The sequence below is a fragment of the Etheostoma spectabile genome, chromosome 5, assembly GCF_008692095.1.
Source record: "Etheostoma spectabile isolate EspeVRDwgs_2016 chromosome 5, UIUC_Espe_1.0, whole genome shotgun sequence".
In the NCBI taxonomy this organism is placed as follows: domain Eukaryota; kingdom Metazoa; phylum Chordata; class Actinopteri; order Perciformes; family Percidae; genus Etheostoma; species Etheostoma spectabile.
In genome coordinates this window covers 400332-427849 of record NC_045737.1, presented here as the reverse complement: position 1 = coordinate 427849, position 27518 = coordinate 400332, and the positions used below count along the sequence as shown (strand labels likewise).

The 27518-nt window shown below is 40.8% G+C and overlaps 1 protein-coding gene and 1 long non-coding RNA gene across 12 annotated transcripts in view; one reads left to right on the top strand and one right to left on the bottom strand.

Annotated features, from left to right (window-relative positions):
* LOC116689313 (citron Rho-interacting kinase) overlaps nucleotides 1-27518 on the top strand; it is a 59355-nt gene that overhangs the window by 25082 nt on the left and 6755 nt on the right. For 2 of the 11 annotated variants that reach the window (XM_032515810.1, XM_032515811.1), the window contains exons 10-35: nucleotides 818-913; nucleotides 1159-1275; nucleotides 1471-1580; nucleotides 1899-2091; nucleotides 3148-3345; nucleotides 3475-3528; nucleotides 6881-7078; nucleotides 11916-12109; nucleotides 12810-12945; nucleotides 13043-13147; nucleotides 13439-13579; nucleotides 13813-13932; nucleotides 14715-14952; nucleotides 15131-15289; nucleotides 15472-15495; nucleotides 18263-18433; nucleotides 18905-19085; nucleotides 20400-20488; nucleotides 20576-20680; nucleotides 21019-21188; nucleotides 21580-21624; nucleotides 23035-23115; nucleotides 23478-23613; nucleotides 23930-24069; nucleotides 24177-24269; nucleotides 25742-25850. In XM_032515810.1, the coding sequence (XP_032371701.1) occupies nucleotides 818-913; nucleotides 1159-1275; nucleotides 1471-1580; nucleotides 1899-2091; nucleotides 3148-3345; nucleotides 3475-3528; nucleotides 6881-7078; nucleotides 11916-12109; nucleotides 12810-12945; nucleotides 13043-13147; nucleotides 13439-13579; nucleotides 13813-13932; nucleotides 14715-14952; nucleotides 15131-15289; nucleotides 15472-15495; nucleotides 18263-18433; nucleotides 18905-19085; nucleotides 20400-20488; nucleotides 20576-20680; nucleotides 21019-21188; nucleotides 21580-21624; nucleotides 23035-23115; nucleotides 23478-23613; nucleotides 23930-24069; nucleotides 24177-24269; nucleotides 25742-25850 (3403 nt within the window). The remainder of the gene's footprint in view (nucleotides 1-817; nucleotides 914-1158; nucleotides 1276-1470; nucleotides 1581-1898; nucleotides 2092-3147; nucleotides 3346-3474; nucleotides 3529-6880; nucleotides 7079-11915; nucleotides 12110-12809; nucleotides 12946-13042; nucleotides 13148-13438; nucleotides 13580-13812; nucleotides 13933-14714; nucleotides 14953-15130; nucleotides 15290-15471; nucleotides 15496-18262; nucleotides 18434-18904; nucleotides 19086-20399; nucleotides 20489-20575; nucleotides 20681-21018; nucleotides 21189-21579; nucleotides 21625-23034; nucleotides 23116-23477; nucleotides 23614-23929; nucleotides 24070-24176; nucleotides 24270-25741; nucleotides 25851-27518) is intronic. The other 9 variants (XM_032515812.1, XM_032515816.1, XM_032515813.1 and 6 more) reach the window with 9 other exon arrangements.
* LOC116689316 (uncharacterized) lies at nucleotides 444-18893 on the bottom strand. Its single transcript, XR_004331968.1, has 3 exons — nucleotides 18883-18893; nucleotides 17975-17976; nucleotides 444-615 (listed from the first exon to the last, which is right to left on the bottom strand). It is a non-coding gene; the product is annotated as an uncharacterized LOC116689316 (long non-coding RNA).

The following is a 27518-nucleotide window of genomic DNA, read 5'->3' as shown; positions in this document are numbered from 1 at the left end:
GGCGCATTGCTATAATGGTGGTGGATTTGCTCAGCAGAAAGGAGAGAAGAAACTAATCTGCTTGTGCGTGAAGTGAAAGCGCGTAAGCAGATTATATATGGCATGAGCACTATGCCACCAAAAACTCCACAAGGTGAAGTACGCATTAAAATAACATTGGAATGGGTTCCCCGGTTAGCTCAGTGGGTAGAGCAGGTGGCTATATTTAGAGGTTTATTCCTCCGCACAACGGGCCAGCGTTTGACTCCATCCTGCGGCCCTTTGCTGCATGTGTCTTCAGCTGTCGTGACACCATAAAGGCCTAAAATGCCCCAAAAATAATCTTTTTTTATATAATATTAAAAAAAAAAAAAAAAAAACAATGAATTGCTGCGTTACTGACTTTAGACCAGGGTTTTGTTGGTCAATGGCACGATCACTTTTGCGATTACCTTCACAATAGCAATACGCCAAAAATGCACCTAAATACACCTCCCTGTCAGACCAGCACACCCATGGGTGCACAGATGGGCGCAGGTGCATTGGATGGATGGGAAATTGAGAACTGCATTGGTCTTAAACTAGCAAAGGAACTTGCGTCAGGCTTTGTGCTGCGCCGGGTGCAGGATAGGGCCCCTATGATTTATATTACTGATGTAACTCATAAATGATTTAGGAGTCCTATAGATCCCTCACTTATCACTTATCACAAAGGTGTCAGCTGTTTTTTCTGATAAAATGGATTGTACATAACTCTTATAAGAATAAAAGGTAGTTAGCAAGTACTTTTATCTACTTTTAGCCTTTGTGTATTTAACATATTTGTATGTTTGTGCAGGCGCTGGAGGAGAATTTGCGAGAGACCCAAACCACAGCCCAGCGGTTGGAGACTCATCTGAAGCAGAAGGAGAAGCTCTATGAAGACAAGATAAAGGTAAAATTCCCAAAAACTTAAATACCTACACATATACATATGTAAAACAACAGGCAGGTACATCCCAATATACTGTACTTACAGGAAGTACTCTGTGCTGTGTTCGGAGGTCACACTTTAGCTGGTGAAGTTGTGGGTGTACTCTATACTTGGGAGAGATCTGCAGTATGTCATCTTCACGCCATTCTCTGTCCAGTTAAGTGATGTCCTGGTTATGGTTCTGTGGGCTGCCTGGCATTGAGCAGGTGTTGGAGGCCCAGATGAAGGCAGACATGGCTGATAAGGAGATGCTGGAGTCCAGTCAGAGCAAATATGAGGAGGAGGTGCGGGAGAAGTGCAGCATCATCAGCGAACAGAAGGCGGTAAGAAAGGACCAGTTGCATTTTAACATTTTTCACACTGACATACATTTCTGTTGTTTGGAATAATCTTGGGGAGGTTATTGCCAAGCATAAAATAATGAGCCTTAATCTGATCCCAATTTAAGCCGGTGATGTGAGGATCGGACTGACTGTTTAGTTAGAACACAAGCTATACTGTGCATCGTTTCTGTTCAGACCATCAATGCTATGGAGTCTAAGATGAACAGCCTGGAGCAGAGAATTGCTGAGCTGTCTGAGGCCAACAAAATGGCCGCCAACAGCAGTATCTACACCCAGAAAAACATGTAAGTGCCTATACACAAATCATCGCAGTTCTTTTTGACTGTAAAAATGAAAAGCATTAGAAAATCATCCATCTTACTCTAGATCTCTATCCATGAAATTCACTCAAGTTGGTTCAAGAGAAAGTCGTGGGCTTTTGTTGATTATTATTGAGTAAAAAATGTGCTTTAGTCATAATATAAAAAGAAGGTCAAGAGATTGGTTAAAGAGGATAAAAATAGGATAATGATAGGATAGAAGATTGTGCAAAAGAATAACAGATACACATAATTGCATAATACCAGCAAGCATTGCCTCCTATTGAACTTTTTGCACACAAGTATGTGTGGTCTCGGCAGGAAAGCCCAGGAGGAGATGATCTCAGAGCTTCGCCAACAAAAGTTCTACTTGGAGTCTCAGGCTGGGAAGTTGGAGGCCCAGAATGCCAAACTGGAGGAGCATCTAGAGAAAATAAGTCAGCAGGAGCAAGGCAATAAGAGCCGTGTGCTGGAGCAGGAAACAAGGCTCCGAGAGGTGAGGAGATATTACAGGGAGATGGAGCAGAAAGCTAGATTTTATGTACTGATAGACATGAAGGTTAAAACTCTTTTTCCATTTTGCCTAATCAGTCCTGTTACAATCTGTCACTTCTATGCCAAATTCAGTTTCAGTACCAAGTCATTTTTTTAATGTAAATGGGTGTAAAACGACTACTCGAAGTGCTTTTACATAGTACAGGACCCATTCATATACTGTGGCCAAGGCTGCCGTACAAGGTGCCTCCTGCTCATCAGTTAAACAGTGTCCTGTCCAAGGTCACTTTGACTTGGGCAATAATAATTTAAAATGATAATATATAGGCTCGAGCCACTTGAATGCTAAAAAAGGTAAAGAACGTTTTCATGAATTTGACACATGACATGACATGCCGTTGGTGTTGGTGTTTTATGATCAGTGCATTGTGGTCTTAAGGAGTACTTCTTTTTTTTTAAACATTCCCAAAACACTTAAGGAAGTGAGTTTTATTGGGTAGAAATCTCAACATCTGGATTATTGAGTCAGTGAGTAACTTCCTTGTACTAATCAACAACTTTAATCACCCAATGCAGATGTCTAATTATAATTTTATAGTACTGGGCAAAAAAAGAAAAGAAATTAAAAATGATTTTTTATTCAAATGCAGAGGGGAAAAGTAACAAATTACAATTACTCTTGTTACTGTAATCGAGTAGTATATTTTGTTACAAGTATTGTACTTAGCTTGTTTTTAAAATCACATAATTACAGTAAATGTAAAGTAAATTAATTATTTAATTAAATAAATATAATTAGTATGTATAAGTATATATAATATATATAAAATATATATATGATATTAAATAAGTTTTACTCTTAGTACATTTTAAATATACTACTTTTTACTTTTACATGAGTAGTCATCAATGTAATCATACTTTCACTTAAGTAGAATATTTTTGTACTCTTACCATCTTCAGATGCAACCGAACAGAGCAGCACAACTAATTGAGGCAGAGTAGAGGTGTCAGTGTTTTGGGGTGAATAACTTCTCTTTTCTGTCTCCCGTTGTAGATCGGTATGGAGCATGAGGAGCAGAAGCTGGAGATTAAGCGTCAGGTGACAGATCTGACTCTGTCGCTGCAGGAGCGCGAGTCCCAGATCAGCAATCTGCAGGCAGCTCGCCACGCTCTGGAGAACCAACTACAGCACGCCAAGACCGAGCTGGAGGAGACCACTGCAGAGGCTGAGGAGGAGATCACTGTGCTCAGAGTGAGAGAGAGAGAGAGAGAGAGAGAGAGAGAGAGAGAGTAGAGGAATACTGGAGCTGATGTCTCCTTTGTTGTCATATAATTCAGGCAGTGAAATCTGTCCCTCTGTCTCATTTGTCATACCTGCTAGGCACACAGAGATGAGATACAACGCAAGTTTGATGTCTTGAGAGACAGCTGTGCGGTAAGCTGCTCACTCTTTTTTCTCTCTTTCCAGGAATAGACAGCGCGTCTGGCAGCTGAATCTTCCCACACTTTCACACATAACTAACAACCTAAAGTAGCCATAATATTTCACTCCATATGTTTGTCATTCTTCAGTAAATCAGGCTTTATTTAAGAAAATAAAGAAAGAAAAACCCTACTCTTCTACTTCTATAAAGGGACTCCCTGTGACTTTAAACACCTAATCCATTGCATCACACTCGCCTTCTTTTTGGTACGTTTTATCAAAATAAAGTACTAACTGCTCTCAGTTGGGGGTTAGTATGACCAGGGCTTCACGCTAATGTTGTCAGAGCTGTCTCAAAACATTATGTTTATGGTCAAAGTACGAGTTGTTGTTCCTAATAAACACCAATTCTTAAAAGGGGTGGATTAATTCTCAATTGGATTAGTTTGTTTCCATGATGCCATTTGTTCAAATCAAGTGAGCTACCATTACCAAAACAAGCCCTGATGATAGTTGTTATACACTCATCATGGCTGTTTGGCTCCTGAGAATTCTGGGATTTTTTTTCTTCTTTTTTTGCCATGCTTCAAGGTATCACATACTCAACTTTACCTAGACTCACTGTGGTTAAGTTAGCTAATACAGCATCTCAGAGTCGAGTCAACACATAATGGCTGAATTACTTAGAATTAATTAATTACTGTAATTGTTTGATTGTTTTCTTTTCCGTCCGCAGAGATATTTATTCCCCCTCTATTACCAAACAAAACCACCTTGTTACCAGAGCTTATGATACTGAGGCAATATTTCGTACAGTAAGATACATATTTTATTTTATTGTTGAAAGTACATTTTCTAGTAAATTTAGCTATTGAACAGCCATTTGTTTATTTTACAGACAATGAGGGCTATGTTAAAGAATGTTATAATCCCTAAGGTTTCCCAAGTAATTGTATTTGCCAGTTGCATAGGAACATCACAAGTACATTGGAACTCTTGCCAGAATTTTGGAATTCTTCCTTAGACCATTGTTGTGATGTAATTATTTTGATGGACAGTATTGCGGCGTGTTACTGTGGAGCCCTGGACTCTCACTAACCTTGAGAAAATGATGGTGACATGTTTAAGGGATTAGAGTGCCTTTCAATTCATTGACCTTGAATAAACACAAAGATCTTCATGGTCTTCCTTTATTCCATTGGCCTACTTTTGAGGTCCTCCCACTCGCAAACTGTTCAGAAAGAACTGTCCATAGATTCAGCTGGCTAATGTTCAGGCAAACACAGCCAAATTCTGCAACAAGCAGAGCTTCTATTTTTTGCCATGCTAAATCTTGCCATGTTGGTCTATCCGTTAGTCGGAGCAAGATATCTCGACAACTACAGCACGGTCCAAATTGTCATTTATATAAATATTTTTAATTCTTACTTTCTTTTTGCCACAGCTTGACAGTTTTAGAGCCCCATTTTGCCAAGCACTTACATCAGGCAAGTATTTCCATTTGTGCAAATTGACATATCAAAAACAAATCAAAGTGCCAATTTCCTTAAAATATGCTGAACACATACTAGCCCCTCAAAGGATAACTTTTTTTCCATTGTAGATGTACCATGAACTTTCCTCTAGCGCTATCTTCCGTCCAAAATGTCAACTTTTCACACAAGACATCCCATAATCAGCAGACTGCAATGAAATTTGCTGACTGCATACATTTTATTTTTAGCCGCACTACTAGTAAGACTGCAGAAATACTTACACTGTCAACACATTATTTTGTATTATGGGAGCAGACTGTAGCCTCAAAGTGGCACTAGTGGGGATTTCAGACTTTTTTGTATCTATATTAGCTCTAAATATACCTGCAACATTAGGTAGTCATGTACTCAAACTGGAGAAAGGTCATTTTGACAGTGTAATAATGGTGTCATAGGGTTTTATATGTACCCATTTTCCCTGCTAAGATCCTTCACAACCGTGGACAACCATCAAAGATATTGTTATTCTGTCTACTGAAGTAGCTATGCTTTAATATTTTTGGTTGTATTAGATCATTGTCAATGTCCAATCAATGAGGAGTCCTTTTAGCCAAAAGACATTTTATCTATTAATCTATTACCTGCAAATTTACTATATCTATTCATACAGTACATTGCAGTTGAATATCAGTCACGCATATATATGTAGCAATGATTTCACCAAAAATGGTTACATTTAACATTGTGAGTAAACCCACTTAAGGTGGATTCACTCTCCACAGCTGTTTAGTAAAAAGAGCAGATGTTCCTTCCTCTGTATGTCAGTGTACAGTAAATATGACGTTCATTTTAGTCAAGGAAACTGTGGGAGTGATTTACTGCCTCTCTTTAGCTGGGCCTTTTATTTGCTGTACAAATAGTATTGAGCAATTTGTATTCATCAGTGTTGAGGATGCAAAGCTCCGGATGTGATTTTAATTTAGGCTTACAAGTTGCTGTATAGATTTGGATGACAGACAAGTAGAGTAAATATAGAGGCTTGCCGAATCACTGTATCCATTCTAGCATTGACTTCCTCAGCCCGCCTTAAGTATTTAGTAGCTGCTGTCAGTCCACTGCCTCGGTGGAGCAGAAGTACTGAGTCAGTACAGAGCAGACAGCTAAAAGAACCTGAAAGTTCTGCGTGGTACACATGTTCCCATGAGAGCTGAGAATAAGGACCTCTTACAGGCAGCCTCACCAGCCTTTAATATCACACAGCCTGCTGTAGTCATGGCTGATTAAGGCAACAGACTGATGCTGATGAAATGATTAGCCCGCTCTTTGGTCTAAATGCTAATGTTTAACAAGTAGGCTAGATAGATATCTTGCTAAAATGATTACTGCATTATATCACTAACCCGAGGTATCTGTATCATGTAATAATGCAGCATATATAGACTGTGTGGGCTGTTTTTCTGTGTGTCAGCTTTTTCTGTGGATCAATAATAACACGCACAATGCTATAACTACAGTATGCACAATTTAAGCGAGACCTTTTCATGTGTGTAAACTGTAAACTGAATGTACATTTATTGTGTACACTTATTTGTACATCACAATACATTAAGGATATCTTTTCAAACTCGAGATCTCGAGTTTAGCGTTTGTCCCTAGTATATGTATTTTTTTTCTTAGTTTTTTTTTCCTTCCATGTCACCTCCGGGGCTCTGTAGAGACAAAAATAAGGAAAACAATTCTTAAAGGGAAGAAATTCATTCAGAAAATCATGATTATGGTTTATTCGTAGTTGTTTGATTCTTGGTTGATCTATTTTGGGTGCAGAGTGGGTGCTCTGTATATTTACCTCTCTTTAAACGGGCAGTCTGAGTCCTGTTGACTTCCTGCAGGTGATCACAGATCTGGAGGAGCAGCTGACCACACTGACTCAGGAGAACAGTGAACTGAACCGCCAGAACTTCTACCTGTCCAAGCAGCTGGATGAGGCCTCTGACGAGAGAGAGGACCGGCTGCAACTCAGCCAGGATGTGGACCGGCTGCGTCGGGAGGTGGCCGACCGTGAAATGCACCTTAACAACCAGAAACAGGTACCCGGCTGCTGGTCCTGTTGTAATTATGGGTTATAACTGTGCCTGTGTGTGTGTGTGTGTGTATGCGCCTGTGTGTGCCTGTGTGTGTTTTTTTATCAAGAGTCCAAAGAGAGGAAAGTCAGGTGCAGGGACGTCACTAGAATTGAAAGACAGGGCCCCGTGGCCATGCAAAAGTTTCCCTTGCAAAATTTTACTTACTAACTCTAATGTTAGCTTTTAGATACATCAAAGCTGCATGGGGGGGAGATTTACTTAGACCAGAGAGTGTGCTCCTGCTGAGTTCTTCTTTATGCTAAGACTTAGCCGCTATCTGTCTGCCTGTGTAAATGTGTGGTAAAGTAATACCATACCTAACTCATCTCTCTATTAGATAAGTTGCAGGTCAATGAGACTATTTAATTATTAGGGGTGTAACGACACACTCAACGAGGCAGCCCAAAACGACAAAACAGGCAACATGTCAGCCCTTCCCACTCCTAAAGAAAAACACACTACTCCAGTCAGGTATTATACGCTGAACTAGCTCATTGCAATATGGTTGACAAGGATACTATTTAAAGTATTAATGTATTAGCCTGATGGCGAGATGAATAAAAGTTCTACTATGTACTGGATGTACGTATGCTACAGAATTACAGAATTTCCCTTTGGGGATCCATAAAGTATTTCTGATTCTGATTCTGATGCTCATGTTTAGCCTAGTTTACATTTAGGCACCATCTACATGATATGGACTGATATTGTTTTAAAAGTGATAGCAGGCTATATTAATGGTAAATAATAGAGAGCTTTGGATACCTTACTAGGAGAGCTATTTCTTGTATCTCATTTGTTTACACTAGCTAGACTATAGCCAACTAAATAATTCCTTTATCTTTACCTCAAGTAAATAAAGCTAAAGTGAAGCAAGTAAAAGTCATGAACAACAACTTACAATTTCATTCTGTATAACTCACTGTGTGTGCGGTTCATAGATCGGTACAGTATATGGTGTGGTACTAAGTCCAGACCAAAGATTTGCAACAATACAAAATCCTGCAACACACTGGTCTGCAGCATTCTGAAAGCTGCCAGTTTAAACTACCATATTATTCTCATTCTCATTTTCTGTGGATTGAGGGGCTTTGATACAAAAAATAGAGAACAGAATATTGGACCTTTACATGCTCAATTATCTAAAATTGGTACGTTGTCGAGATTTGTTGAAAGAATCAGCTGATACTGTTTTCTAATTAAAAGGTAATGAGACAGACATGTTGTCATACTCCAGATTGGATTAACAAAATGTAGTTTCTTTAATTGACAATAATGCCATTCTTGGTGTGTGATGTGTATGGCATGTGTGATAACATTCCTGCCAATTACACCACCATTGTTTGTAATAGGACGTGTGCATGCTTTTAATAGTACTGCTGTTATTTACAGCTATTATTTTTCAGTGCGCCGATGTGCTGCAATGACTATTGTTTCACATACTTATTATTATTATTTCGCCACATTTTCGTCCCGCTACTAGTCAAGTAGCGTTGCCAACACAAAGCACATCAAAAGGTGATCGGGAATGGTGTGCTATCTGTTTTCAAAGAGATTTACCGCACAGTTTTCACAAATTTCTGATAGACTTTAATGGGAAATATTCGGGAAATCGCTCAACATCACCTCTTTGGAACCATGCTGTATTGCCATACTTTAACGTAGAAACATAATTAAAAGTTTAAACCAAAGACAAGACATTGGCATTTATTGGGCTGAATGGGCATTATAGTATCACGCACATTTTTAGACCGTTTCAGATTTTCCAATGTGTGTGTATGTGGCGGAATGGTAACTGTTAGAGTGCGGGACAGAGGGGGGAGCTGCAGTATGATTCTCAAAAAAGTTTTCAAACAAATGGCTCTCTCTCCTACAGTTTTCACTCTTCTTACATCATGGTTGGTCAAAATATAGCAAATCTTGTGCCGGTCGCAGACATGTAACTATGGAATCCATCGGATTTAAACTTTTGGCGCTGTTCACACCAATTGCCGATAGAAACTATGAAAAAAAAATCTGGATTCTTTACTGAGGAAATCACCATAGCAACAAGTTCTGACGCACACACACACACACACACACAAACATACCTATCATGAAACTTTTCACTGTAGGCCGTGTTGTCCTCTCTTTGCTGGACATGTCAAACAGCAGAGTAAAGTTAGCTCAGATCAGCTGTTACCAATGATATTAACCATACACCTGTGGTGTTGATGGCCTTTACTCAACCATTGTCAAATCATTTTTGCAACGCAAACGGCCAGAGGAGGAGGAGAAGAAAAGGAGAGGACAAGAAGAGGAGGGAAGTAAAGGAGGAGAGAAGATGTAGAAATGTGAAGAGGTGTTATTTGTCAGCTGACATGTCATGATGGACTAACTGACCAACCGACTGACTCCTAACTGACTGCAGGCCTCAACACCCACAACTGTTTTCACAAAGACAACACATGAAGAGAGGAGGAGGAGAGGAAGGAAGGAGAAAAAGTGTTATTTGTCAGCTAACATGATGTCACAATGGACCACACCCACCAGACTCCATGTAAATAAACAGTCATTTTAGCATCGCAAAACACACTTCATTCAAAGTCAACAGAAACCAAATAAAACTATGAAAAGCCATTTTTGGCGTTCTCTACACTTTTCCAACCATCACATCTCTTGTGTTAGTTGAAATGAACATATACTTTACTGATTTACATGTGTAAATATGTTGTCTCTATACACGCTAAAAGTACTGTTTTTCAAATGGAGTCTGGTTGGTTTAGCGCTAGCTGCTTCATAGCTGTTTCTGGGAAACTGAAAGGTCTTAAATAGATTTTAAAAGGTCTATCTCTGAAGGGTTAAGACACAACACTTTTATTATATTTCATTAAGTTTGATTGCTATTCGGATGTGGATCAAGTAGTAGGCACACTGTTAAAATTTCTTGTGGAATTTTCTAGTCTTCTTCTTAGTCTTCTTCTTAATCTTCTTTTATTATCCATCAGATTTATTTCTATTTGAGAGCTGTTTCAGAGGAGTTTGTAGCATAATATGACTAAAAATTAAACAGGAAAACACTGCAGTCTTCCAACTATTCATTAGTGAAACAGGTTGCCAGTCTATCACCAAGTTATTACACAAACAATTAAACAGTTGACTTTTGAAACTCATAATTTAGTCACAGTGTTTATCACTGAGTCAACCACTATAGTCTATTAGTTTTCATATTTCTGTTGAATATTTTTGTAGAAACAAAAAAAAGAAAACCCACAGTTTTCTGTTGACAAGACTCAGAGCTGCGACAGTTGTAATCCTTCTTTTAGTTCAGGTTCCTTCCCTCTGCCCACTTCCCACTCACAGCCAGTCCGACACAAGGTTTCCACTTACTTACACTATGTGTTTAAATCCACACTACCTTTGACAGGTGACCTAGACATCTCTCCCCGCGCTGACAATGTTAAGAGTAAATCAGGCAGGAGAAACCCTGGAAATATTTAAGTATTGTTATGAGCTGCATTCTGGATGCAGTGCGAGAGAGCTTGAGCGAGGAGCTTGTGTGTTGTGTGTGCTGCCCCTGTGGGAGGATCTGTGTGTGGGTGTCCAGTAGCGCTCTCAGTCCTGCTGGTTGTGTAACCAGCGATGCAAGTCATAGACGAGGGATGGGGTGGTGTGTGGGAGGGATGTGTCATCCCCATCACTCCCAGGTCGTGTCAGCTGTGAAAGCGTTGGACTTCAGAGGGCCGTGGTGTTGCTGCAGCACCAGCACAGGCTATATTTGTCTCCCAATGCTTAGTCTGAAGACGTGCATTGTAAGACATAAAACACAGCGCTCTGTGTAGGCCCTGTGAATAAAAAAATGTTTGGTGCCCAAAAATGTCATGGCAAATTACTCCAAAGGTGCTCTTTTGCTAATTGTAGTTTAGAAGTTATTATTTAAACTGAAGGTGCACAGTCATTTGCATTAGTTGTTGAACTTCAGGTATGTTGTTTAAGCTGCCATCAAATGCTCCTCAGAAGCCCTTATGTCTTTGATGGTGATTTAGTTTAGGCATGGTGCTATTTTATGGTGCTATATGTCTGACATGTAAATGAAGAAGTTAATTGTTACTAACTTTTTCTTTTACCCGCTGTTCTTACTGCATGATAGCCTGTGAGCAACAGGTTCTGGTGGGAGAAAGTCAGTGAATGGCCATTTTGTGTTTGTGTACTGTCATTTTGACAATGATTACTTCTGTTTTATATGACGTGCTAAAATTTCCATTGCTAGCCCCACTGCAACAGCAAGTAAAAATCCTGAAGAGAAGCCTTCACACCGCTACTTAAATACCTATACTAAATAGTGACCCCTCCATCACAGCTTCCCAGTAGCCAGAAATAATAGGCAGAGAGCCATAAGGTGACATTGTAATTCTACTTGAATACTGTACATTTCAAAGCGAAATATTGTACTTTACTGTATTTTACAAATTTGACTAACAAATAGATTTTACATACAAAACATACAGTATGATTGATTTCAAGTTAAAGATCAAGTACCTATCAAAATACAGCATGGTCACATTCAGCAATATTACGCAAGAGGGTTTGATTAAAAGTAATTATTGGCACGACAGTTATGAATAGATTCAGCTCTAGCTATATAGTTTAATGTAGCCTTGTAGCCATGAGAAATTAGCCTAAAGTTGCCTGTTCAGGAGGAAATTAACCAACTCTGCGTCCTTTATTTCCAAAATGTACTTGTTGTTATTGATACGTCTCTTGTCATGCAACTGTTTGTGTATCAAAGGTATTTCTCATCTGAAACCCTTTTTTGTACCAGAACTTGGAGACACTGAAGACCACATGCACCATGCTGGAGGAACAGGTTTTGGAACTGGAGTCCCTGAATGACGAGCTGCTGGAGAAGGAGAGACAGTGGGAGGCCTGGAGGGCAACACTGGAGGAGGAGAAGAACCAGGCTGAGAGGAGGACCAGGGACATCCAGAGACTGCTGGATACAGAGAAACAGAACAGGTTAAAACCACTCACACACACACATACACACACACTGACATTTATTGACTACATTAAAATTTGTGTAATGTTTGCCTTGCAATTCTAGGTCCATTTAGTGTTGAATTTTCTTGTTATTGAATTTTGTAGAGCAGCTCCAATTGAGATTACTGCAATCAAGTCAATACTGTATATACACACTATTCTATATAAGGGTTAGTTTAGGGTAAAGACTTTGGTCTGGGATGAAGAAAAAGTACACCTTAAAAAATTCTATCTGTGTTTTAATATGCTTTTGGTGTACCCGGTTCATATCACATGCCCTGCCCACACCAATTTAGAAAATAATTTCATATATTTACCAGAATACCTTTTCACAAAGCCTAGAGAATATGGCCAAACCTGTTGCATTCAATGTGTGTGTAGGCGGAGGGAGCTGATCCAACACTGATAGCAACATTTAGAGCAAAAACAAAACCTTTTCTCAAAATGGAACGTCTTTTCTTGTAGTTACATAAATTACCTTATGGACTACTGGATGGAAAAACCTGAACCCTGTGATACATACTTTATTTAATTTGATTTAAATTATAAATCTGTGTGTAATATATGTGCATCAGTTACAAAGAAACCCCTGTAAAAACATGATAGTTACACTGCAAGAGTATGCACTGGAGGACTCAAAATAACGGTGTAAAAAATGGTTTGCTGTAATGTCTAGGCATCGTTCAGAGCAGCGCAGCACTGAGTCTCGCCAAGCTGTGGAGCAGGCAGTTAAGGAGCACAAAGCTGAGATCCTGGCCCTGCAGCAGGCCCTCAAAGACCAGAAACTCAAAACTGAGAGCCTTGCCGACACTGTAAGCATTTCCACACTGTTGAATAAGTATTTTTATGGCTTAGTATCATTCTGGTTAGCAGCTTTTACAACAAACTTTTCCTGCTCTCTGTTCTCAGTTGAATGGTCTGGAGAAGAAGCATGCCATGCTGGAGATGAACGCCCACAGTTTGCAGCAAAAGCTGGAGAGCGAGAGGGATCTGAAGCAAAGACTGCTGGAGGAGGTACATTCTGTATTTTTGTGTTATGTACACATTTAAGATGTTTAAAAGTTTTATTTGTGCTTATTACAGCATGCCATGTTGTTAGATGTATACCTCTTCCTCAAATCAACTGCCAAAATAGAAATTAAAAAAATGAACTTGATTTTCTGTTTGTAAAGTCATAGGCATAACAACTGTCAAACCATGCTGAAAGGTTTAGCTGGTGCTATCACAGAAAGCAAGTTGTAAGAAGTGCGAGTAGCAAAGTTGCAGTGTCCATATGGTGATGTAACATCTGTTTTACCTCCACAGCAAGAGAAACTGCAGCAGCAGATGGATGCCCAGAAGACCCACATCTTCCGCCTCACCCAGGGGCTGCAGGACGCTCTGGACCAGACTGACCTGCTGAAGACTGAAAGGACTGACCTGGAATACCAGCTGGAGAACATCCAGGTGCTGCTACACAGAAAAAACACATACTCAGAGATGCACATGTAGATCTGCTGGACTTTATGTCATTTTCAGTCTTGTTTCTCCCTCACTGTTCCGACACATAAACACATAGACACTTTTTTACCCCAAACAGCATACTGTACAACCCCCGTTCTCTCTGTCCCTCTGTCACCCTCTCTGTGTGAAGTGAAGTACTTGAGGAGAAATTCATGGCAGTAGTGATGTTCACTTAGCTCCACCTGCAGGCTGTGTACTCCCATGAGAAGGTGAAAATGGAGGGTACCATCACCCAGCAGACCAAGCTCATAGACTTCCTCCAGGCCCAAGCCCATGGTGGCTCCAAAAAGAAAAAGGTCAGATTATGTATTTAATTGGAATGAGTATAATTTGTCTGTCTTCCTACACAGATCTTTACATTGTTAAACGTGTTGGCATTAGACAAAAAGCTTGTGAAGATTTACATGATACCTCAACTTATCAGCATCTTTAAAAGAGTTTACTCAAGATTCAGAGCACTAATATAGCAACAACTAACAATTGCTTTGAAAGATATAGCAGATTAATCTTAAGAGGAGAATGAAGTTACACTCCCTCTGTGTGTGTTGGTATCCGAGTTTTTCTGTTGTTTGTTTGATAGCCGGTCGGGCCACGTGCACATGCATGTGGGCCTGAAAAAACATAGGTATTTCACGTATTGGGGAACAGTCTGTGAGAGCCTTCTGGGGGCTATCCCAGCCTGCTGTTTGCTTTTTTTCAGTATTATGAGTTAAAAAAAAAAAAATTAAAGTGGAAGTATGATTAATACTCTTGGTTGACAAAGAGCTCCACAGAGTCAATTAAGTAGATTGATTGCACGTCTGGATGTCTGAGATAGCAAAGGGACAAAATGACTATAAGGTAATTTATTAGAGTTTTTAGAATTTGTTTAGAGAATGCTTTTGAATTAATATGACAAGTTGGATAATTGCTTCATCATAAAGGTCAAGACATTCATGAATGAGTCACTTTATTCATAAATAGTCATTACAACTTCTACCAGCCTCTTTGAACATTCGAAAGAGTTGTAGATCATCGCCATATATTAACTGAACTAGATTCAGAACCAATGGGTAATTAGTTGGTTCTTTTGTCTCAGGGTCTGTTTGGGCGTCGTCGAGAGGACCTGTTGGCTGCCATGGCTGCCCAGGCCCAGGCCCAGGGTCAGGGTCAGGGTCAGGGGCCAGGCCAGGTTTCCCCTGTGCCCTCCATCCAGCCGGTGCCTCTGCAGTACAGCGACATGAAGCTAGCCCTGGACAAAGAGCGCAATCGCTGCTCTGAGCTGGAAGATGCCTTGCAGAAAATGAGAGCGGAGCTGCGATCTCTGAGAGAGGAAGGTGAGACTGCTCTTATCCACTCTGATTAAACATATTTCCGATTCTACACACCATAGTATACTTGTAACATTATCTTCCTTGAACAACAGTAAACAATTCACCCGGCATGATAAATAAATGTATCATACACATACATGCAATGTATATAAGCTCAATAAAATAATTGTTTCAAAACCAGCGCTCCAGTATAAGGATCATGGTAACTCTGCAAACCCGGCCGCAGCACGGCAGCAGATGATTATGTCTGCCATGGTGAAGTCTCCTGAGCACCAGCAGGGCCCGACCAACCTGGCAACCTCCAACTCAGAACGCAGGAAGGCGACTGCAACACCTGAGGGTAAGTGAGGCGATGATGTTTCTTGATGTGCAGCTTTTTCTCTCTAACAGACACATACCTACAGGTTCATAGATTCAAACTTGACACTTACTGGCCCTTACCTGCACACACATAGATACACACATAAAATATCACTCAATTATGAAACTCTTACTATCCTTTTTCTTTCACACACCTTTCAGAGAGAAGGAGGGTCACTTTTGAAAGTAAGTTGTCCAAACTCATGGTTTCTGCAGTTTGGTCTTTATCACTCTTCTCCTTTTTCCTCATCCACATCCTCGAAAGGCCAGATTTTAAAAGCTGTGCACTTTTAGAAAAGTTGAGATCCACCAGGCTGGTCGGGTGAAGATGAGAAATCTTTAAGTCTCACCTTCTCAGTGCACAGCTTTAGAAATCTGAAGCATTTTATCTTGGTTGCTGAAGCTTAGCCAATCTGATTTGCAAAACTCTGCTAACTCACTACAATGCCACCTGAACTTCCCATCATACACTAACAGAGATGTATCATGTGATAAACTCTGTAATGCACAACATGCTGTTTGAACCCACACTCTGAAGAAAAACTAAAGGTATTATTCAGTCATCTTATTTCTTCTTACAAAGCCTGGACAATCCCTATCTTAATCTTATGTCATTGTAAACTGATATTAATCCTTGTGGAGACATTTGGTGATCACCAAATCAATCAAGTGATCAACAGAGAGAAGAAGTAAAAGGAAAATATAAGCAAAAAGCAACAACAATATCAAATAAGAAATACAGACAAACACAGACAATATATATAATAATAACATATGCATAATATGACTGGTGTTATTGTGTTATCGCAAATGAATCATCTCTGCACCATCTCTGAGCCAGTGACATCGTGCTCTTCTTCTTTTCCTGGGGTCACTGTAAGCTTGATAAGAACCACCTGCCTTTGGCCTGTAGACCAGAAGATAATATTGTGTCCGAGGTTAGTGTGGATTATCTCCGCATCTCCCTGGCGCTTGCTGTGGCCGGCAGTCAGTACCCTTTGCTCCTCATCTCTGCTGCTGCTATACTCTCCCCTGACCTGAGAAAGTGGATGAAACTGGGCCGTCAGAAAGGGGTTTTGTCTTCTTTCTCGCCTGCTCTACACCAGCAGCCACCTGTGTCAGAATCTGGTCGTGTTGCCACAGCAATTTCACATCCGCCTCACTTGACCCGACATGAGGAGAGGACATGCTCAAGATTGGCTGGCTTTCTGCAGAGCGTGCAGCCATGCTTGCTAGATAATCCACTCTTCCACACAGCTGTCATGCAGGTTTCAGCTTAAATTAGCATCTCCTTCACACTCTTTATCCCTTGAGTAAAGAGTTCTGTACCACTTCCCCAAGCTCTTCACTGGTTTCTCTTTGACTGTTGACTGTTGGGTTGAAATCCTCTCTTATCTGAAAGCAAAACCAAAACTGGACTCGCCCTCACTTAAGTAATAGGCTTCTGGATTTTGCAGGTTTGAACTCCAACCTTGCCCAATCATTGAGCTCAACCAAGTTCTCTAAAATCCATCTCCCTTCGTCTTGCTGAGGTTGTCCATCAATGTTGGAGATGTCATGTTGGGTGTCTGTTGGATGCCACTTGCAGTACTGCACCACAACGTTACTTCTCTGCCGACTTGACGAAAAGGTTCATGGTTGTGGACAATGAAATCAGTGAGATTGTACACACACAGACAATGCCCACCTCAACTTTTCTGAACTGAAGTGTCCACGTACTTGTTGTCCTACACGACAGTAGTCAGCTTCCTTGCCTGAATCTTAAAGAAGATTTTGCGTGTCACATTGAGGAGTAAGATGATTCAGAATTGTTTGATTTCTGAGGATTTTTTCTCTTTAGTGATGAACGATCCCTTAGTAAACAACCAACCGTTAGCAAGAAACTTCCTCCCTGCCACCCTTATTAACTTTCAGATTTGTCTCCTGAGCCTCTCGTAATACTTGTACACCTTGTACGGAATGCCATTTTGCCATAGTTGTTTCAGCTGGTTTGATAAGTTTCTCCATCTCCAGGCTGTCCTTTCTGATGAGGTCACTGTGGACTTGACAGAGGTGCTCCTCCACCTCCTCCTTTGTTGCTCCCAACTCCGCTGATCTTTTGCCGCCAAGTAGTTTTCTCCAATATTTGAATGGCTTTCTGGTGAAGGCCACCTGCCACTTCCTGTCCCTGCAGTGGCACTTAGCTCGGCGCAAGATCTTAATGCGCCTCTTAGGATTGCTATCTCTTTCAGGCATCTGTTTTCCTTTGGCTGGATGTTTGATCTGGCTTTTAGTTCCCTTCTTTCCAAATTGACCAGCCCCTATGATCCAAATGATTAAAGGCAGGGCCCTAAGCTTATTCCTAACATCTCTTGCAATCACTGTTTCCAGCGTCCTGGTTCACGAAACCTGGACACTGTCCACTACTTAACTCTAAGATGTTGTTAGCCCGTCACCAAGGTGGGTTCAATAATTATTGTAATTATACAAAACATGTTGCTATTTGTAGACTAATAAGTATATATTATAAAAAAGAAGAAACCCAGAAAATACATACTGTACATTATCATTAACCTTCTGAGTTGATTGCTTTAATGTGACTTTTTTTAAAATCCAAAACATGTTTAGGTAATTATCTACAAGTTAATCTTTATGAAAACAAAGTACTGGACACACAGTAGGAAACTACTGTACTGACTGGATAATGCCTTTAAAATGCAACAGTGAGTGGGCACAAGCACAAGGGAATGATCAGATCAATATTCTTTTTCAAGCGTCTTTGTTTCCAGAGTTTACTTACTTGCTTATGCATTTTTCTAAACATCTTACAGTTCTTTTGGAAACTTTCTTTTGTTGAACTGATTTCATAAGGGGTATGGCATGGTGCACTGAGGTTTGGAAGTGATGAATGTACCTGACACGATAAGACATGCTTGAGCAGCCTGCCCTCACTGTGTTCCCTGACTGTATTCAGAGTTTAGCCGCCGTTTGAAGGACAGTCAGCGAGACAGAGAGAGGGAGAGAGAGAGGGTGGTGCATCACAACACCCCTCACCGCTTCACAGTGGGACTCAACATGAGAGCTGCCAAGTGTACTGTGTGCCTGGATACTGTGCACTTTGGTCGCCAGGCTGCTACCTGTCTTGGTGAGTCACAGATGTGTTTCCAAAGGGCAACCCTTTTTGCTTTATGTAAACAAAATGAAGTTAACATAGTATCATATTTTAATTTGTTGCCCCATAAACAAATGTAAAAATTATTTTTTATTATTTATTTTTGTAATGTATTTTAAATTGTATTAATGGAAATTATAATAAAGATGATGAATGGGAGTGTTATTATGATGTGGCATAATGTGTCTCTCACTCATTCCCATTGGTCTTCCTAACCTTTTTTACAAAGAGAAAAAAAATTCTGATTAGAGCCTTTAATTTTTCCAGACTTGTGTGAAAGAAATATGTTACGAAGACTTGGTTACATTTTTTACATACTGTATGTTTGTTTTGAGATGTTGAACTGACGAGCACAGTGCCGGTGGCGGCACAAAGGGGTGTGCAGAGGAACCAAAAGCTTGTGTGGCATTGCTCTCCATAACAGTGTGTTTTTTTCCTCATCAGAATGTCACGCTTTGTGCCACCCAAAATGCTCCCCCTCCCTCCCAGCCACATGTGGCATGTCCAGCGACTGCTCCCTGCATTTGTCTGAGGGCCTGTGTCGGGACAAAGGCAGCTCCCAAGGCCAACAGCTCAAAGAGGCCAGCGGGCACATGCACCTAGAGGGCTGGATGAAACAGCCTAGGTTAGTTATGGACACAATCATGTCATTGTTGAAGCTTTCCTCTTACTGCTCTGTGCCATTCAGTTTTACTATTGAGAGTGCAGATCATGCATGGGGCACCGACAGTTCCCACACATCACATGACCAAAACAAAGCTGATTCATTTGATGGACAGCAACATTTTGGTGTTTTTAATCACATGGGCCAGAGCTGCATCCAGACATTGTGCAAAGGTATTCATGTCCACCAACATCTTCACATGATGCTGTGTCTAACTTCCAAAGAAAGACAGGTGAAACAGAACACAATGAGTTGCTGAATATAACTTTTACAGCAAGTGATCCGACCAGGCAATCTGATTGGTCAACTAGACATTTAGAATGTGCTCAAGTCAGAATGACAGTACATCCAGAGCCATTTTGAGCACACCTGCCGCATCCCTTAAAATATTACACCGCTACTTCTATGTCAACGTTACAGAGTTGAACTGAAAAACTGTTTTTTAAAACATTTTTATTTATGTGAGTCAGGAACCAAAGTGGAACACACAAGAGCTCTTCAACTACATCAATGTACAAAGGGTAATTCATCGGATAAACAAATTGAGTTGTTACAACGCTCTGAAGTTAACTTTCACTAAAAATGTTTGGATCAGCTGTGCCTGTGACTCGGCGCTATGTTAAAAATAGCTGCTAAATGTGAATTTTGCGGACGCACTGGAGCTAAATCTATGTCGATGGAAAAATATTTTTTTCCGCAGATTGGTTACAAAAAAATTGAGCTAGCAAAGCAGTTTTGTGTTTATATGTGTGGTAGTTACTCAATTAGGACTTATTCTTTTTGAGAGCGAGTTGCTCCACAATATGAATATAGTTTCATTATAACCTTTATTTTGTTGGTAACCATTGTTGTATAATCGGTTATGGTTAGGGTTACGGATCTAAAATGATGTAGGACACTTGTAAAATCTATGCCAAGGAGTATCAAAGCTGTTCCATAGGCTTGTGGTAGCAACTACTAGGACACTTCATGTTGTATATCTGCCATGTTCTTATTATTATATTAGTACATTTGTCTTGGGGAATATACAGTAGTCTGTCTTTTGTACTCCCTCACTGAGTCCTGTGTCCTCCCCTCCCACTGATCAGCCAGGCCGATGTTACTAAACACAAATCCTCCCAGGCACTCGTAGGGCATGTGCCGTCTGGCAAAGTCTGCACATCTGGTACTTAAATCCATTCAAACAAAGGCGTTTGTAGAGTTTCCTGCAAAACAAGTTGGATCCATGTCATCATCTATGCTTTGTGGTAATGCAGTTGCGTTGTTTGTTTGCAGGAATGGGAAGCGAGGCCAGGGCTGGGAGAGAAAATATATGGTCCTGGATGGGACTAAAGTGTCCATCTATGAGACAGAGCCCAGAGAAGGTTGCTTTTTTTACTTGTGTAACAGAGCAACATGCAGCATCATGTCATAGATCTACAAAGCATGTTTTTTTTCTGTGTGTTATTCAGATTCAGTGAAGCCACTGGAAGAGTTTGACCTGTGTATGTCCGATGGAGAGGTGGTTGTTCATGGAGCAGTGGGGGCATCTGAGCTACCCAACACAGCCAAGTCAGGTACAATATACAAAGTGTGCTGTTCTCTGTACGTAGGAATCACTTTCCTAACATTTATTTACATTTATCCTATTTCCTACCCTTTATCTGTCACTCTCATATTACTCTTTTTTTAAAGTTTTGTCTTGTTTATACAAGACTTTATTGTCATATTCTAAGCTTCTTTAGAAATGTATTTTAGAGGAGTAATGATTTGGCCTGGAGACCCCCAGGGGTCATGTACAGGGTTGCAGAGAGTCAAAGTCAAATTAATAATAGTTGTATTTTACTACAATTAACTAGAAACCATGAAAATCTTCTTCTGAAAGCACACCTTACTTGTGTTCCCGGTGTGTCAGATATTCCCTACGTTCTGAAGCTGGAGTCCCGTTGTCACACCCCATGCTGGCCTGGACAGTCAATTTGCTTCATGGCTCCCAGTTTCCCAGACAAACAGCGCTGGGTGGCTGTCATGGAGTCCGTGGTGGCCGGGGCGCGAGCCTCACGGGAGAAGGCCGAGGCCGACGCAGTGAGTATCTCTGGAGCAGACGAGGGGCGACTGGGGCAATGGGCTCTCTCTGTCCTCGATGTCTGCCGGCGCAAATCATAAACCTTTATGACCGCAGTAAACTTGTTGTTTAACTGTGTGGGGCCTATTCATGAGCAGCTGATGTTATATTCTTCAAGAGTTGATTTCAAAACCTAGGTTATATGTTCTAACAGGTGGTTCTTATATGTGTCGTTAATTGTCCCCTTCTTCTCTCTTCCTCTATTTCCCTCCTCTCCTCCTCTCTCTTCTGCCTGTCTCTCACTGCTGTTTGTTGCTTTTTCATCATGCAACATTGTATGTCCGGTATATGGGCATGTTTTGTTGATTTGCTCTATTCTGCCCATTCTATTGGGTTTCATTGCACACATAGGCTGCTGTGTCCAAAAGACAAATGGTTTTGTCTCCACTGGTCCAGGTAAAAAGTTACAAAGATATAGACATAAGACTTACTGACACACACATACATACTTGCTAATCTTTCACAAGGCATGGAGTAGTGCATGTGTCTGTCCTTGTGTTGGTTGGTCATCTCCTCCCCTTGCTCTCACCTCACCTGCTGTGACCGCTCCTCACTCTCACTATCCTCTGCTATACTGTCATGTCCTGTGCAAACTGTGTTCATGTAACAGTTTGAATGTTGCTGAAATATGTTTTTGGGGTCCTGTTTTATAACCACTGTACACAGCTTCTCCCCAAGATGTTTGATCATCTTTGGGTTGATCCCCATCAGCTGTCCTGTTGGCAGGACCAGGGATCAAACAGTGGGTTTTTACCTGCTGGTGTACTCGTCTCAGTTTTGACCCTGCTGCCCCTCTGCACACTCTTCAGTGACTGGGACTTAAGTCACAAACTGGGCAACATAACCGTGACTTCAATTTACAGTTTGGAGTATTTGGAGTTGACTGTGGCATGTATAAGAATGACTTGAAATTTAATACTTTCTCGTTAACTTTTAACATATGACTTGAATGATTTCCTATGCTGCTGTTGCCTGTTTATCAACAGGTAAATTCAGGTTAGCCAATCAAAAGTCAGGGAACCTCATGCTATTAGACTTCATTTGTGAAGGAATACATATTGACAAAGCAACTTTATAAAGATTGTCAGTTCTTTGTTGAGCATTATCTGATAAAAAATGAATGGCAAATGTTATTAAACTTAAAATAGAATAGTTTTATGCTGTTGCTCTTCACCTGTTACTGCTCATTTTTGATAATTTACCCAAATATCTGTAAATGCAATATGTAGATTTACAATTTTAGATTTGCATATTAACATTGCAATGACAACTCACTTTTCACTTGTTTGACTGAAATCCATGCTTGAACTTAAAACTGGAAACTGACTTGTGACTTGGTCCCACCTCTGACACTGTTGAAGGGTAACGTTGGTATTTTTCAACCTGGACCCTATTTTCCTATGTTTTTGTGTTTAAGTGACTGATGGGAACAACAATCTTTGACATTTGTCCAGTATTTAAGCAAGACCGCTGCGGTTGGCAGCAGCAAAACAAGCTGCAATGTAAGTTATTGGGCTATTGCGCACCTTCAATTTACCTCCACCAAAGGGCTGTTTTACGGCTGCCGGTTACAGCGTTCTCACTCAATACTGGACCAATTTCAACGATTTTTGTACACATAAGTCACTTAGACACCAATGCATGGGAAAATAGGGTCCAGGCTGAAAAATACAGAAATGACCCTTTAACCTGCACACAGTCCTGCAGCCATCCAGCCCCTTCTGTTCTGCTCCTCTGCTGCCTGCCCCTGAGGTCGTGTTGAGGGCTCGGCCCCGCTGACCCCCCCACCTCTCTCTTTTTTTACAGAAGCTGCTCGGAAACTCTCTCCTAAAGCTGGAGGGAGACGATAGGCTGGATATTAACTGTACCCTCCCCCTCACAGATCAGGTACTGATGTAGATCGCATTTTATTGGATCACATTTATTGGAGTCTTTATTTGGAGTACTTGCAGTGTGCACATACATTTAACACTACATACATTAAACACATTAATCAAAAAACATTTCTTAAGTAATTAATCTGCTCATTTAGGATGTTTCTTTTATTTTGATCATTAAGAAAACACATTAATCCACAGTAGCAGTTATGTTCAAAAATAGAATAATTAATGAAGGGACATGGGGCATAGAGCAGATGCTCGGGGCACACTGCCAAGGCTTACCACATGTTGCTCCTGTTTGAAATTTTGCCACATTCACCGGAATATTCATGATTGTGTTTATGATCATGTTTTCTTGCGGTGCTGCAGATAGTTCTGGTGGGTTCTGAAGAGGGTTTGTACGCCCTGAATGTTATCAAGAACTCTCTGACTCACATCCCTGGCCTGGGATCAGTCTTTCAGATCCACATCATCAAAGAGCAGGAGAAACTGCTGATGATTGTTGGTGAGATGTCCAGCTTTTTCATTTTCAATTGACTATTATTGTCTAATAAGCAGCAGATTTTGAGTCTAGACTTTTGGTTCATTCAATGCAGGGAGTGAGTGTTCATAAATCAAGAAGCCAATATCCCCTGTCATAACTTCCTGCCTAATTGGTGCACTTGAGGCTCTACAGTTATTCATCATACATAAAACTTTGAAAGGCCACACTACCATTGTGTTAATTCTAGTGAAACTTGAAGATATTCTTGTAGATATTCATCTAGTCACACTGTCCAGAATGACGTGTGTGTGTGTGTGTGTGTGTGTGTGTGTTGCAGGGGACGAGAGGGCGTTGTGTCTGGTGGAGATTAAGAGAGTAAAGCAGTCCCTGTCCCAGTCCCACCTGCCCAGCCAGTCTGAACTGGCTCCCTACATCTTTGAGACGGTGAAGGGCTGCCATCTGTTTGCTGCTGGGAGAGTAGGTCTTCCTCTTCTGTGTGAATCTTGAGATAAAGCTTTGTGACTTTAAAGTAATTTTTCTTAAAAATGTGATTGTACACACTGACATCGACGTTCTCTTTACAGATAGACAACGGACCTTGTATATGTGCTGCTATGCCTAACAAGATAACCATTCTGCGCTACAACGACAATCTTAACAAATACTGCATTCGTAAGGTGAATATGAAACTGTTAGTTCCATTTGTCTTAACCAGTGGTGTAGTCTAATGTATTGCAGTGGGTGTACTGTGCTGTATATTGACTAGAATCTGCCTTTGGGGAAGGACTTCATTTCCTGTTTTTGGATACACTTGTATGCACCAATTTATGGGGGAAATATCTTTATGTAGCCTATATGAAGACGAAAAACACAGATGACAATTCAAACTACAAATAATGGAAAGTATCTTGTGTCATTGGGCATTTTTAAGTGGGTATATGGAAATCCTGGAGCTTTCTTAGTGGGTATACCGCGTATACCTGTGTATCACGTAGATTAAACCACTGGTCCTAACATACAGAGGTAGGAGAGCACTTCTCTGAAACGGCATCCTAACAATACAATACAATAACAATAAAAAGGGGCATGTAGTTAGGTGAAGAAAAAAACAGAAAATGATGGTAGGGGCGGCCTCTAGCTTACCCAGTAAGGGCGTTCGTCCCATCTTGGCTGAGTCCTGCAGCGGCCCTTTGCTGCGCGTCACCCCCCCATCTCTCTCCACCTTTCATGTCTATCCACTGTCACTATAATAAAGGGGAAATAAAATAAAATAATGGCAATTATATATCTTCATACCTGAGTTATGTAAATTAGAAACAGAAAACAATACATTAATACAGGGGTCTTCAACAGGGGGTCCGCGACCCCTAGGGGGTCCGCAGAGGTACTGCATGGGGGTCGCGAAAGCTTTGGTTGATTAGACTTTTTTTTATATTCCCCCCCCCCTGCAATTTTTTCCACTAATTGAAATGTCTTTAAATACACATTAACATGAATTCAACACACTGTAGTAAACAGATAAATGGAGGCAGAAGATGTCTTTCAGTCATCAATGCACACATGGCACTATAGGACCAGTTTGATATAACACAATTTTATACAATATATATAATTAGGGGGTCCCCGCTCCATCTCGCCATCAGTTTGGGGGTCCTTGGCCTGGAATTCGTTGAAGACCCCTGCATTAATACATTCACTGTAATCCAAAAACAGAAGAGAGCAAATTTCATTTTTAATTAAAAAGTGTCAGGGTCACTAAACTTTATTCCTGTTTTTATAAAAAAAAATTAAAAAAGAAAACTCTGACAAGGCATGCCCTATATCAAAATGTTAATGCTGTGTGAATTTTCCCAGTCTGGACCACAACACCACATGAATGCAGCACAAACGCCCTACATGCAATGTTATTGAAACTGAACATTGCGTTAACATAGCAATGTATCTGCCCCTGTTTTCATGAAAACTGAAACCAGTAGTTGTTCTGTAATCCTGCTGACAGACAAACAAACCAACAAACCAACATAACCGTCTTGGCAAAGACAATAAGTGGAAGCCTTTGCCATCATAAAAGTTTCTTGTACCAAATGGAGTGTGCATAAACAGGCCAAAGTGTTGTCTGTGACGCATGCCTCCATTGACCATTTTACAGGAGATTGAAACTCTGGAGCCCTGCAGCTGCATCCACCTGACCAGCTACAGCATCATCATCGGCACCAACAAGTTCTACGAGATTGAAATGAAGCAGTTTGTGCTCGAGGGTGAGGAGAATATCGCTTTGGTTTTAGAAAACCATAACACAACACAAAAAACTTAAAGTATGCCAAAAGGAATACAGTGGTGTGAAAAAGTGTTTGCCCCCTTCCTCATTTCCTGTTCCTTTGCATGCTTGTCACACTTAAGTGTTTCGGAACATCAAACCAATTTAAACAATAGTCAAGGACAACACAAGTAAACACAAAATGCAATTTGTAAATGAAGGTGTTTATTATTAAAGGTGAAAAAAAATCCAAACCATCATGGCCCTGTGTGAAAAAGTGATTGCCCCCCTTGTTAAAACATACTATAACTGTGGTTGTCCACACCTGAGTTCAATTTCTCTAGCCACACCCAGGCCTGATTATTGCTACACCTGTTCACAATCAAGGCATCACTTAAATAGGAGCTGCTTGACACAGTAAGGTCCACCAGAAGATCCTTAAAAGCTACACATCATGCCGAGACCCAAAGAAATTCAGGAACAATTGAGAAAGAAAGTAATTGAGATCTATCAGTCTGGAAAGGGTTATAAAGCCATTTCCAAAGCTTTGGGAATCCAGCGAACCACAGTGAGAGCCATTATCCACAAAAGGGCGAAGACATGGAACAGTGGTGAACCTTCCCAGGAGTGGCCGGCCGCCCAAAATTACCCCAAGAGCACAGCGACGACTCATCCAAGAGGTCACAAAAGACCCCACAACAACGTCCAAAGAACTGCAGGCCTCACTTGCCTCAGTTAAGGTCAGCGTTCATGCCTCCACCATCAGGAAAAGACTGGGCAAAAATGGCCTGCATGGCAGAGTTCCAAGGAGAAAACCACTGCTGAGCAAAAAGAACATCAAAGCTCGTCTCAATTTATGCACAACACATCTTGATGATCCCCAAGACTTTTGGGACAACATTCTGTGGACCGATGAGACAAAAGTGGAACTCTTTGGAAGGTGTGTGTCCATTATATCTGGCGTAGAAGGAACACTGCATTTCATAAAAAGAACATTATACCAACAGTAAAATATGGTGGTGGTAGTGTGATGGTCTGGGGCTGTTTTGCTGCTTCAGGACCTGGAAGACTTGCCGTGATAAAAGGAACTATGAATTCTGCTGTCTACCAAGAGATCCTGAAGGAGAATGTCCGACCATCTGTTCGTGTACTCAAGCTGAAACGAACTTGGGTTCTGCAGCCGGACACACCAGCAAGTCCACCACCGAATGGCTGAAGAAAAACAAAATGAAGACTTTGGAGTGGACTAGCCAAAGTCCTGACCTGAATCCTATTGAGATGTTGTGGTATGACCTTTTAAAAAGGCCGTTCATGCTCAAACCCTCTAATGTAACTGAATTAGGACAATTCTGCAAAGATGAGTGGGCCAAAATTCCTCCAGGACGCTGTAAAAGCCTCATTGCACGTTATCGCAAACGCTTGGTTGCAGTTGTTGCTGCTAAGGGTGGCCCAACCAGTTATTAGGTTTAGGGGGCAATCACTTTTTCACACAGGGCCATGATGGTTTGGATTTTTTTTCACCTTTTAATAATAAACACCTTCATTTACAAATTGCATTTTGTGTTTACTTGTGTTGTCCTTGACTGTTGTTTGAATTGGTTTGATGTTCCGAAACACTTAAGTGTGACAAACATGTAAAGGAACAGGAAATGAGGAAGGGGGCAAACAC